Genomic DNA, 12612 nt, shown 5'->3' with positions numbered 1-12612 from the left:
TACCCATAAATACGAAAATGTAAGATTGTTCATACATATTTCAATGTATTCCTATTTCCCATGTAAACAATATTGTACTATCACTTTGGAAAAAAATACTATCATCAGGAAAAAGGTGAGATATTTAGTATGCAACTTCCTGAAACCTAAGATAGAGTGCCATCGTTTAGAGGCTGAGAAATTCGAAAACCAAATCATGGTAGTAAATGTTCCTGTAAAACAAGAAAACTGAAAGAACATTGCCTTCTTGTTGAGGATGCTACTTCGAGCATGAGGATGCTACTTCGAGCATAAAGGCGAAGCAACCCACCGCCAGCAAGTGTAAGAGAACCAAACCTTATACAATTATTATACCACTGTTACGCTCGCCATCACACTTGATTCATTCAGAATTCAAGCCTACCACTGTCTCTTTACATATAGAAGAAAGAATTACTCCATATATACACATGGGCAACTGAATTGTCATAAAGAGCATAAATACACGAGTCTTTAAACCCCTAAGGTCCCGTCCTGGTGACAGGCAGGCTTGTTCAGAAGCATCTAAACAGTACTGGAAACGCTACCGCATCACATGTACACAATCCGGAAGACTTCACCCTACAGCACTGTTGCCTGCTTTCCAACCACCAGAGGGACACAAAACAAGAAAATTCATCTGTAGGCCATGAAGAACCTTTCCCACACCCTCCACATACTGGCCAAAAAAAGGACACTTTATTATCAGGGCTCGTATCCCTCCCTTGTCCTTTTGGAGCTGCTTTGAGTAAGCAGCAGCCTTAGCATCTAGGGTAGTTTGCTTCTTCCGCCTCGACTGCCCAAGAGCTGCTGGGTCAAACGGCCCCGACCATGTTTGTGAGGTCCCCTTCTCTATGGGGACTACTGTACTGAAGGAAGCATCCTGGTGCTCGAACATAGGCTCCATGTGACGACAGGATCCCAGCGGATTACCCATACCTCCATCCTGATGTGGAGGAGGAAACTTCTCACTTTTGCTCTTCGCATTCGCATGAGTTATCATCCGTCGCCTCTGCTGTTAAGAAATTTGGGAAGCATATTAGTATCTATTAAGCAATAGCATTTGAAAGTAACAAACTGCCTGAGTTTACTTATGGCACATCAGTTATAGTTTCAATCCATGTTAATTCATCTGGAACAACTCATTTGTGGTCAGAAGCAAAAAAACAAAGATAAATCTCCCTGTTTCACAGCAATAACAAATGTACTAAGAGACAAGGGATAATTCTTGGAAGGTTTTGCCACAAATTAATACAGAGGCAAATGATTTTGTAACAATTTATTTAGCGCTTAGCAGTAGTGCAATCAAACAATGTTGGCTTTTATCATGTTTTTATGTTAAAATTTCATTGTTCTTGAAGCAACAAGGCAAGGTGTGGCAACCCACCATCCTATTACCACCTAGGCGCTTAAGGCGAGGCAGTAAGGCACTAAGGCGGGCAAGGCGGACGCCATAGTCATGTATATCAGAGAAGAAAAGGAAAATAGGCCCATCAATGGACCATAGACACAAGAAGCAGTGAACCAACTGCCCAGGTAGCCTACTAAGGTTCAACCCAAGATTCCAAGTCAACAGCCCATAAAGCACCTGTCTCTTCCAACCTCATGGCCAATTGACTTCCCCTTCTGCGTATGTAGTCCCTCATGCAACCACCCAGGAGCAGTGACGAACTCCACCCCCTTGCACCTCCGCCAGCCATGAGCAGTGACAAACTCCACCCCCTTGCGCCTCCGCCAGCCATGAATCATCCCCTTCCCCCTACACTAATGGTCACCGTTGCCTCCCCTTTCCAGATCGCCACTACCGCAGTGGAGAGGGCAGAAACACGCCAGCCATCGCGCTTGATCTGGTGGGCAGAGCTGCACAGGAGCCAACAAAGGTGGGGGAAGGCAAAGGGAGAGCCATGCCACCCGCTGGTTGGTTCCCCATATCCTGCCCTTCATTTCTTCTCTGTTGTCTATCTGTCTCTGTTCCCTCAATCCCTCTCTCGTTCCCTATTTTGTCTATGTTACCCTGATACGTGAGGTAGGGGCCGTATCCCATACCGGATACATATCTGATACAGATATGTGGCGGATACATATCAACGAAGTATCAGGACAAAAATAAATACTATAATTTCGGATACTTAAGCCAATATGTATCAGCCCATCTACTGGATACAGCCTAACCCAGAACATCGATACATCACGCCCGGCAAAGCTGTGTTTGGTTGTTCAGTGCCCCACCTTCCTTCCCTCGATCCCTCCGCGCCGTGGCCTCCCTCACCCAGACATCCAACTGCCGCCGCACACAGCACATGCAGAGAATAGCGCCAGCAGAGACCTTAAGCAGCTGCCTGCAATGCTCAAGCAGGCATCAGCAGCCAGAGGTGCACGCCGCCCGCAAGGCACACGGCACCTGTTTGTCGATGCTCTGACGAGCGTGACCTGCCTGTGGTAAATAGGCAGGGAGCTCTTTCCTCCTCCCTCTCGTAGTGATTAGTCCCTTCCTGTCCTCTCTCCCATGTCCCACCCCACACCTAGTCAAATTAATCCATACTCTTTGCTTGATTTTTCCTAGCCAAGACTAGATGGCAGCAACAAACACAAGGAGTGCTTTCATTAGTATGTGTTGTACTGTCGGCTTGAACTGGAAGTGGGAGGGAAAGGAATTGGATCAGTTATCTATTGATCTCCTCCAAGCCTGGAAGCCTCGAGTCAAAGGTGATTTTGCAAGCTTGGATTTTGAGAATTGGATGGAGGTGCTTCACAGGCTTGGCAGTTGGGAGTGTTGGCAAAATTGAACTGTGGAAAAGATGAGCAAAACAGTACAAATGCAAGATTGCGTTGCAAAATTGCTATAGGCTACTACTGCTTTTAGAATTTTATAATATGCCTTATTATCTATTTATTTTAAAAAAACTAAAACATATTTGTGTATTGGGCTTTTACAAAAAATGACATATCCACCTATCCATACCTGTCCGATGCCACGTATCTGTATCTATGATGCATAGATTTTTGCTAGGCATCAGCGACACTTTGGCACCAGTTAGTGCCTTGTCAGCGACATACAAACACTAGTTAATTTCAACTTTTTACGACACTTTGGCAATTTTGAAGTGTTGAAGTAGTGAATTTTGCCGTATCTATATTTCTTCCCTGAAAGGGAAAAAAAGAAGAGTAAGGACACTCATTTTCTTGTGCAAGCTTTGCAAAAAAAATTGTTCATTGCAGGACAGGTTAGTGAACAGCTCTTGTTTCCCCTAAACAAGGATAACTTATCATGGCGAAATAAAAAAGTGAACTACCTAACAGTATCAGATAATCACAATCAACTTGGCAGTTTCTGTATTTCTCAATGGTGAAAATCATAGCAAGCAAAAACAAGCATAGTCTTCAGTCATAAAGAGCTTTGACTTACGTCTAAGTTCGCTTGAATCTCTGCATTAGCTTCTGGTGCTGGTCCAGTCCTGCGAGATCGATCCCGTGGTCGAGTCCTTTTTGCTTCTCCTTTGGCCTTTGCAGCAGCTCGTAGTCTGAAGGATGATAATGCAACACAGAAACATAAACTAGTTACAAATATGAATATATCCTTACTGCTTACTGGAGAAGTCTCTTGATTGAAAAGAGGAAGTTTAAGCAGTAGCAGTTAGAGTGCATGCAGATATATGCCATTCAAGTTTACAAAAGTGTTTAGCCAATAACATGTTGATGGTCTCATTTTCTTTTTTTTTTCTTTTTTTTTTTTGTCTTCTGGCTAATTCCTACTTCATAACAGTAAAAGGTAAAAAACGAACACTAAACCACACAGAAAATAGCAGAAAGTGGCTGCATGACAGTTTTAAGGAAAACACAGGAAGTTCCTATCAGATAGGTTACAAATGAATAACAATAGTTATGGTTAAATGAAGAATGATGTGAATCCATAATGTGTTCAATATCAACATTTCATTATTCATGACTCAAAACACTAATCCCAACTTGACACAATACGGTTCATGACTCAAAAAACTAATCCCAACTTGACACAAGATGGTTCATGTAACCCAATAAACATGTGATGTAAATGTTGTAGGTAGGGCTCAAACATGTTTATATCCGCATGTATGCCCAGCAAAAAGTAAAAAGGGTAAATGTGACACCTTCTAGCCTCCTCGTCTCTTAACTTGGCATCCATCTCCTTGCTTGGTGGATATGTTGGCAGACTTGAAGGGTCACAAGCATAAGGCTCAGTTGAAAAAAGCTAAGCCATTTTTTTTTTTAAAAAGAAAAGAGCACATGATGAGTAACTATTGATGGCGGAATAATAGTTCATTAGAAGCAGCACAAAAGCATAAGGCCATTCAAAAAGACATCAACCATCTTCATCGCCTGATCCTAGAAGAAAAGAAAAGAGAAAAAATGGGGGGGGGGGGGGGGGGGGGGGGGGGGGGTGGAGGTGAGCACTTCTTTGTCACCCGTCAACAGAAGCATGTTGCAAGTTTCAAGGAAATGGGGCTAGATAAGGATTGGCAGTAACTCAATGGATAACAAGCCTCTCCTAGAGATCAGGCAGTAATCACGACACTGCAAATCCAAAACTAAAATGGATATACAATACTGATCCTAGTAGGAGAGCACCATTTTCTATGACATACTGTATATATGATTGAATTGCACATTGCACAATAGTACAAGGCACAAGACTGTAGTACAAACATGTGAGTCCAAAATAGAATCATATATTGTTTATTTGCAAAGACTGCAATATATGCAACCCATAAATAAAATTTGAGAATTATATAATACCAACCATGAAGGGTGGGCCTGGTGCAAGCGGTAGAGTCTTACCGCCTGTGACCGGAAGGTCCCGGGTTCGAGTCGCGGTCTCCTCGTATTGCACAGGCGAGGGCAAGGCTTGCCAGTGACACCTTTCCCTAGACCCCGCACAGAGTGGGAGTTCTCTGCACTGGGTACGCCCTTTATATAATACCAACCATACAGATTCCCTCAGCTAGTGGAGTTCTGCTCCATATCTAGTTATTAACATTTTGAAGCAAATATTTTTTTTTCTAGATCTAAATCGTTTTCCTGCAGCACCATACTTTGCTTCACAGTAACATTTCTGATTACACACCTAAAAAATTTCTTTCCAACTAAGACGAAGAGAAAGGATGGGAACATACATCACTGTGTAATGCAGCTGTCGCAGTTTGTCTCTCAGCTGGATCAATTGCAAGCAGAGTTTCAACCAATGGCAGAGCCGATGTAGGAAAATCTTTAAATGTCTCCCTGATGCAACGTTTATAGGGTTGTTGAGGTTTGAATATTGTCGCATGTGGCAATTTAGACTTCTTCCAGTACTCCTCAGAAGGGGAACCACATAGCTTGAAAATCTTGTGCAACTGTTCCACCTGGTAAATAGTGTACATCCCAGTTTTAATAGTAGACTAAAAGTGTGGCATAAAAAAAAGAATATATGGTAGCTGGAGGAACATGAACAGACAACAACAACAAAGCCTTTAAGTCCCAAACAAGTTGGGGTAGGCTAGAGTTGAAACCCAGCAGAAGCAATCAAGGTTCAGGCACGTGAATAGCTGTTTTCCAAGCACTCCTATCGAAGGCTAAGTCTTTGGGTATATTCCATCCTTTCAAGTCTCATTTTATTGCCTCTACCCAAGTCAACTTCGGTCTTCCTCTGCCTCTCTTCACGTTACTATCCTGGCTTAGGATTCCACTACGCACCGGTGCCTCTGGAGGTCTCCGTTGGACATGTCCAAACTATCTCAACCGGTGTTGGACAAGCTTTTCTTCAATTGGTGCTACCCCTAATCTATCACGTATATCATCGTTCCGAACTCGATCCCTTCTTGTATGACCGCAAATCCAACGCAACATACGTATTTCCGCGACACTTATCTGTTGAACATGTCGTGCCAACATTCTGCACCATACAACATAGTAGGTCTAATCACCGTCCTATAAAACTTGCCTTTTAGCTTCTGTGGTACCCTTTTGTCAGAAAACTCAAGAAAAATGTTTTTGTGGTGTAAGCACTCTCGCTGAATTTATAACTCAATAGATTTATGAATAACCAAAGTACATGTACATGGCCATTGGCAACTCAAGCATCACGCCCAGTCCATACTAATCTCTTAAGCAATTTCAAAAGATTAAATTCAGTATTTTCTACGTTTTCACTCATTCATGTATTGCAGAGTTTATTAGCAACCCCCTCCTAGTTTCTACATAATATCTGGCACATCAGGATTTCACCTTTTACTTTAATCCCACGAGGTTAGGCGGACAATCAGCCTATTTTCTAGAGTTATACAATAAGACTAAACCTTGCATGAGCAGCTGACATTGAGGAAGGGGGCAGGGCTGTTCATGGGATTCATAGGCCAATAAGAGTATATGAATTGGTTCAGTCATGCAAGTCTGAACTTATATAATATATGCCATCTTAATCATCCCTGAACAACAAGTGCCGCAAGAAAGCTCATGGGATACTAATCCTTTAGCTCAAATATAAGAGTTCTTATCAATAAGAGAGACTGAATTGGATGATTCTATCGAGGCCCAATGGGGACTATATATAGAGTACATGAGACACAAGAGGGAAACCCTAGACTAGGAGATTACACTAATAACCCTGACTATTATACCCCAACACCCCCTCTCAAATGCAACATGAATGTAATGTCGGTACATTTAGAGAGTTGGCACTATGCACTAGACTTGAAAAGAAAAGTGTATACATCCAAAATCCAAAAACGAAGATGTTGTCGAAAAGTGCAACTCTTGAACAATGTCGATGTAGAAAATGATCTCCATGACAAGAGGGTATTGCCTTCACAACCCGTACTTCAGCAAATACGTCAAGTCTTCACAAATGGTACTTCAACTCTTCAACTGTGAACCTTGCTTTGGAGACTTTGAACTCGACGGGAATAAAGAGATGTATCAGATCAAGCCAAAGGAAGAATAGAGAGACCACTGTTGCTAGATAGCAAGCAGTAAGACAGAATGGTGAGACGACAAACAAACAGCCTTTGATCATGAGGTGTAGCAAAATGGTTACGAAAGAGATCAAGAGGGCAAAGTCGCACCAAGATGATGATGATTAGCTAAATCGACGGGGCTCAGCTAACCAAAGATTAGAAAAGTTGGCTAATCCGACAATAAATTTGTGGATACGAACGACTTGGACAAATTGTAGGTGTAGAACTAGACTTGGATGGACAGAAATGCAATAGATTCAATGAAATTTAGAAAATTGGCTTCAGACAGAAGATAGAAGCAAGGGCGCTCCAGAGCAACCAAACATGGGCGGACGAATCCACAGACTAGGCGAGATTGATAGCAAGGCGGGCGAGAAGAGTCGACGAGGACAGGCAACGGGCTCGCGGATGGCGGGAGGCATAGACGGCGCAAAGACGGGCGAACGGGTCGCGTGTACGAGCGGCGTTGAAGAGGGTCAACGATGGGCAGACTCCAAGCCACGACGAGCGGCTGGGCGAACGACGGACGAGGAGTCGCGCCGCCGAGCGTCCTCTTCGTGCTTGAAGACAGACGGATGGAGAGAGCGTCTATGGAAGATGCCGCAACGAGAGATGCGCAGACAAGAACTACAAGAGGGAGAGCCTAGACTAGGAGATTACACTAATACCCCTGACTATTATACCTTAACAAGAGCATTGCTGTAAATAAACTAAATAGAAGAAGCTGGCTGTTTTATGTCTTGTGCTTTTGGATGCTACTAATATACAATGTATTGATGGTTTCTAATAACTTTTCTAAAAGAACAAAAGTCCTAGACAGCAATGGTTTGTCCACTACAACAGGTTTTCATTAATAAATGTGAAAATACATTGCAACTATTGGCCATATTCGGAAATTTTGGTGACTAATGAAAGAGGTCGTTAAATGACAAAAAAGCATAATAACTACCACAGGGGAGCAAAGCATTGAATCTGTAAAAATTGATTAAGAATTAAACATGTATGTTGAATTCAACCTTATTGTTATGTATGCCATTCCACCAGTACCAGATATGTGAACAAAATACTTAGAAACATCAAATCTGTTTGGAAATTTCCAATAATGGATACAGTTGCATCAAAAGCTTATTATAGCAGAAACGGCAGACGCATGTTTGTCAACAGAAGTTCCCACTAAAGGCAACAACCAATGGGAGTCCACAATATCCTTAGAGAAACCTTAGTCAGACACTTACAATAAGGGCAAAAGGCCATCCAAGTCTTCCCATAATGACAATGACATGTTTACAAACAACTACTTGCCAACATAAAAAATCGAACAAAAGACCAGACAGCGTAGAGATAACGATGTCCTCACAAGGCTATCTGAGTAAAAAGTCAACATATTTAGCCACTACCACAGAATTCTTTATAATGTGAACAGTGGGAAGGGGAGATTTAACCATAGTTCTGATATTGACAGCATAGCCCCAAGGATTACTACAAAAATTAACACGGTAGAGTACAGAGTGACCCATGTTCAAGACTCACCTCAGTGTGCCCAGGCATTATGGGCTTTCCATACAAGAGCTCTGCCAGAATGCATCCAGCACTCCACAAATCAACGCCTACACTATAATCAGTGGCACCAAGTAACAATTCTGGTGGACGGTACCACAGCGTGACCACTCGGCTCGTCATTGGCCGTTTATGCCGTGGATCAAAGAATGTCGCCAGCCCAAAATCCGCAATCTTAAGAATCCCATTATTATCCAACAACAAGTTTGACCCCTTGATATCCCGGTGCAATACATTATTGTCATGACAATGCTCAAGCCCTAACAACAGCTGCTGCATGTAACATTTGATCTGCAAGATAACACAGTGACATCAAACTCACACAATTTCCACCGAGTAATCATCGACCGTGTCTGAAACAGCAATCAAGTCTCACACACCTGAGGCAACGTGAACCTGACATCAGGACTTGCAGCCAGCCCAGCAAGGTCATGCTCCATGTACTCGAAGACAAGGTAGAGGCTGCACGACATCCTGGAGGTGACCAAGCCCTCCAATTTGATGACGTTGGGGTGGTCGAGTGTCCTTAGGATCAGTATTTCCCTGGCCATAAACTTGACGCTCTCTGACTCGAGGTTATCAAAGCGAACCTTTTTAAGAGCGACGATGCGGCCGGAGACGGTGTCCCTCGCCCGGTACACGTTGCTGTACGTGCCCGATCCTATCTAAGAGTGAATCGCCGGACAAAGCCAACACAATAAAGTAATGGTGAATCAGTACGGTACTCCAGTAGAACGATCAGATTTCAGGGGAGAGGGGGGCTTCCGCCTACCTTATTGAGCTTCTCGAAGGTGTCGGCACGGCGCGGCGCCCAGCCGCGGAGGGCCTCCCCCGCGACAGCGACGAGCCACGGCGGCCAGCCGGCGGCGAGCTGCTCCGCCGCGGCGGCCGCGGGGACGCACCCCTGCCTGGGCTCCGCTACCCTGCGGCCCCCGAGCCGCCGCCGCGGCCTCCCGTCCCCGGCGGCGGCGGCGACTGCGGAGGGCGACCCCGCTTCGGGCTGCGGGGACGACCTCTCCTTGCCCCTCTTCTTCCTCGGCGCCGCAGGGGACGACGCGGCCGCCCGGCCGAAGACGCAGCCCATAGCCGGTGGCGCACCTCTAGCCTACCCTACCCTCTCAAACCTTCTCGGAGCATCTGACCCCCGCCCGGCCCGAGCCGCTAGGGTTTCTGCTGCCCTCCTCGCCGGGGCGAGGGGAGCGAGCGAGCGCGAGGCGGAGACAGGGGAGTGAGTGAGGCGGGGAGGATCAATCAATCAGCAATCAATGAGAAGCCACGAGAGGCAAGCAGGGGAGAGGGAGGAGCGGTTGTGTCTGTGGATGAGCATTTAATAGGTCACGTGGCGGTGGGGCTGACTAGTGGGGCCCCGGGGGTCAGCTGGGGTCAACAGCTGGCGGGTCGGTAAATCCAACCCAGCGGGTGTGTCATTTGTGTTATTGGGGTGGGACCCGCGGCGTCATGAGTCGGGTGGGGCGGGCGATAAAGGCAGTTTGGTCGTTTTGCTGTTGGCGGCGGGGTTCGAGGCGTGCGGGGGCGCTAAGCTCGAGCCGTAAGGAATAATCCGTCGGCCAGTAAGGAATAATCCGTCGGCCAGTAAGGAAAAAGCTGTAAGGAATAAGGCGTCGTCCCGTTCGTTTGACTTATAAGTCATATTTTTTTAGCTAATAAATAATATTTTTTTCTTAAAATAAATCAGTCAACAGTACTTTCAGCCATGACTTATTAGCCAAGCGAACAGAGCTAGGTGTGTTTAGTTGGAGAACGAGAGGAATAGAATGGTTCTATCCTAGGTTTTAAGAATGAAACAGTTCTACGCTACACTAGTGTTTGGTTAGAAGGATGGAACGATTCTATTTTTCGTGTTTGGTTGAAAGGTGAAAGGATGGGATGAATGAGTAATAGATTTGTTAATCTTGTTTGTCTTGGGACCCACATGTCATACAAATGAGCTTCTACATCTTTCTTCGTTCTTCGTTCTTCATTCTTCGTTCTTCTTTCTCCACAAGATTCACACGGCTCTCTAAAACCAGACGCGTGGCACCGCTATCGCCCGGTGGCGCAGCCCCCGCCCCACACCAACCTCGCCGGCCCAGCCCAGACTACGCCAACCCTGACCTCGCCCACCGTTCTAGCTGCGCCAGCTCTACTCGCTTGTGCATCCTTCCTCGCTGGTGTCAGATCCGTGCATCCTCTCCGCCCACGCCCGCTCTCAGCTACGCCGACTCTGTCCGACCCCGATCGCTTGAGTCTTCTTCGGAGGCGTTAGATCCGCATCCGCCCACCCCCGTCCACACCGGCTCCTTCCTCACCCGGGCCCTATCGTGCTTTCGCGTACAAGGAGACAGCGTGAGCGCCGTCCAAGTGGAACCAACGCGTTCGACCAAATTTTTGGACTGAGCTAGTGTAGCATCTTAGAGGAATATTCCTAATTAGGGATGGCTCCATTCCTACATCCACGAACCGAACAGTCTGGGAACTTAGGATGGAATGGCTCCATCCCGCCTCATCCCATGAACCAAACACATCCCTAGACGTCGCAGAAGGCGGCATCGATTACTTGGTCCGCATCTAGACATTTGCGTGGAGATGTGTGATCATGCCATCGTGTTGTAGGAGCGCAAAAACATGAATTTTTTTATTATTTGATTTGATGATTGACTGAAGAGTAGTATCCGCTATCATTTCATATATACGTTTTGAATTTCTGGATTTTTTCTCACCATGCGGGTGGGGCAGTGTCGGTGCAGAAAGTGACCAACAAGTAAATATTTGTAGTTTTACCGTACGTTGTGATCGGAGGTGGCCTAGCACTCAATGACACAGGGTTTATACTAGTTCAGGCAATGTACCCTACGTTCAGTTTGAGTCAGTCGGTGACTTTATTCATGAGCTCAGGTGCTCAAAGTTTGCAGTGGGGTTATAAACGAGAAGGAGAAAGATGAGGGTACAAGAGGTCCGGCCGGACTCCGGTCGGAAGGGCTAAGAGCGACAGGAGCTTCGCTGTGAGCTAAGTGTCCAAACGTGTGCTTGAGGTTCGAACCTGGCGGTTCCATGGTTGTGAACTAGTGAACTTGTTCGATTTAATGAATCTAGAATGACTTGAATGTTGGAAGAGAGCGCATCCCCTTTTATAGATGAAGGGGATGGCCTTACAAGTGAGAGGGAGAGAGTACGTATGCTTCTAAGCCTTGTTGCCCACGTCGGCGGGTACAGGATGATGGTAGGCGCCCACAATACTATTGAATGTCAGATGCACGTGGGAGGTGGTGGTGTTGTCTTCTTCGGGCATGACAGACATCGGCACCTGCCACACTGTTGATACCTGAGGCATGCAAGGGGTTTTTACCATGTTCGTCTGGTACGGTAAAAGCTGGCGCCCACAACACTATCGATGCCCAGAGGCATGTGGGGGGCCTTACTGTATGGGAGTTAATGGCGCCCATAATACTGTACAGAAAAATATCAGCGCATACAACACTATTTGTGTCAGGGGGATTACAGAATACTGTTTTCTGTAGGTGTACAGGGTATGGTCCCTGGTATCGTGGTTTGACTTGTGCGCCCTGCCTTGCTTTCTCTGTTCGTTCCCCTATCCTTTTTGAGTGGGCGTCCCCGATCGGTTGGTCCCAATCGGTTCTGATCGTGCCAGTCGGAGACAAGCTGTGAGTAGGGTTTTGGCGTATCCCCGATCAGAGACGCAGGTCAGAGTCGAAAGTAGTGCTTTTGGTCAGGCCTTCCGGTCAGAGAGGCCATCCGGAGGCAGGATGGAGACCGAAGTGAGCCCTCCGATCGGAGAGGTGTGCCGAAGTCAAAAAATGGGCGTCGCACTTCCTCGATCAGACCTTCTGGTCGGTGATTGGATCGCCCTTCTGGCCTATTGTCCAGATACTTGGGCCGGCCCATGAGTTGCGCGTTGTCTGCTTAGGCCGAGCCTTCATTGGGAAGCCGGTCCGCGAGGGACCCTAGGTTTATGAACCCGACAGGAGCCCCCGAACCCTCAGACGATTCGAGCAGAATCGTCTGGGGGATTTTTGTCTTGACGGTGGGTGCGCGTGAGTGCACCCGCGGG

The 12612-nt window shown here is 46.2% G+C and overlaps 1 protein-coding gene across 7 annotated transcripts; it reads right to left on the bottom strand.

Moving 5' to 3' along the window:
- Nucleotides 1-302: 302 nt before the first annotated feature.
- On the bottom strand, nucleotides 303-9838 carry LOC136449980 (probable serine/threonine-protein kinase At1g54610). 7 transcript variants are annotated; one of them, XR_010758229.1, is made up of 8 exons: nucleotides 9316-9838; nucleotides 8924-9208; nucleotides 8517-8834; nucleotides 5169-5396; nucleotides 4146-4246; nucleotides 3425-3539; nucleotides 2981-3162; nucleotides 897-1030 (listed from the first exon to the last, which is right to left on the bottom strand). XR_010758229.1 is itself a non-coding variant. In XM_066450222.1 (7 exons), the coding sequence occupies exons 1-7, from the start codon at nucleotides 9625-9627 to the stop codon at nucleotides 596-598; spliced, it is 1794 nt and encodes a 597-aa protein (XP_066306319.1). In that variant the 5' UTR covers nucleotides 9628-9838; the 3' UTR covers nucleotides 303-595. The 7 variants fall into 7 exon arrangements, 5 of the variants coding, with proteins under 5 accessions (XP_066306319.1, XP_066306318.1, XP_066306320.1 ...); XR_010758228.1 differs by having other exon boundaries at nucleotides 898-1033; XM_066450222.1 differs by lacking the exon at nucleotides 2981-3162 and having other exon boundaries at nucleotides 303-1030.
- Nucleotides 9839-12612: the final 2774 nt, after the last annotated feature.

The sequence above is a fragment of the Miscanthus floridulus genome, chromosome 5 (genome assembly GCF_019320115.1).
Source record: "Miscanthus floridulus cultivar M001 chromosome 5, ASM1932011v1, whole genome shotgun sequence".
Lineage (NCBI taxonomy): Eukaryota > Viridiplantae > Streptophyta > Magnoliopsida > Poales > Poaceae > Miscanthus > Miscanthus floridulus.
This window is presented reverse-complemented; position numbering and strand designations above follow the sequence as displayed.

Coding starts and splice junctions, on each gene's coding strand:
- LOC136449980 (XM_066450221.1), bottom strand. CDS start 9,627: ATGGGCTGCGTCTTCGGCCGGGCGGCCGCGTCGTCCCCTGCGGCGCCG. Junction 9,209..9,315: donor CCTTCGAGAAGCTCAATAAG/GTAGGCGGAAGC, acceptor ATTCACTCTTAG/ATAGGATCGGGCACGTACAG. Junction 5,397..8,516: donor TAATGCCTGGGCACACTGAG/GTGAGTCTTGAA, acceptor ACTATTTACCAG/GTGGAACAGTTGCACAAGAT.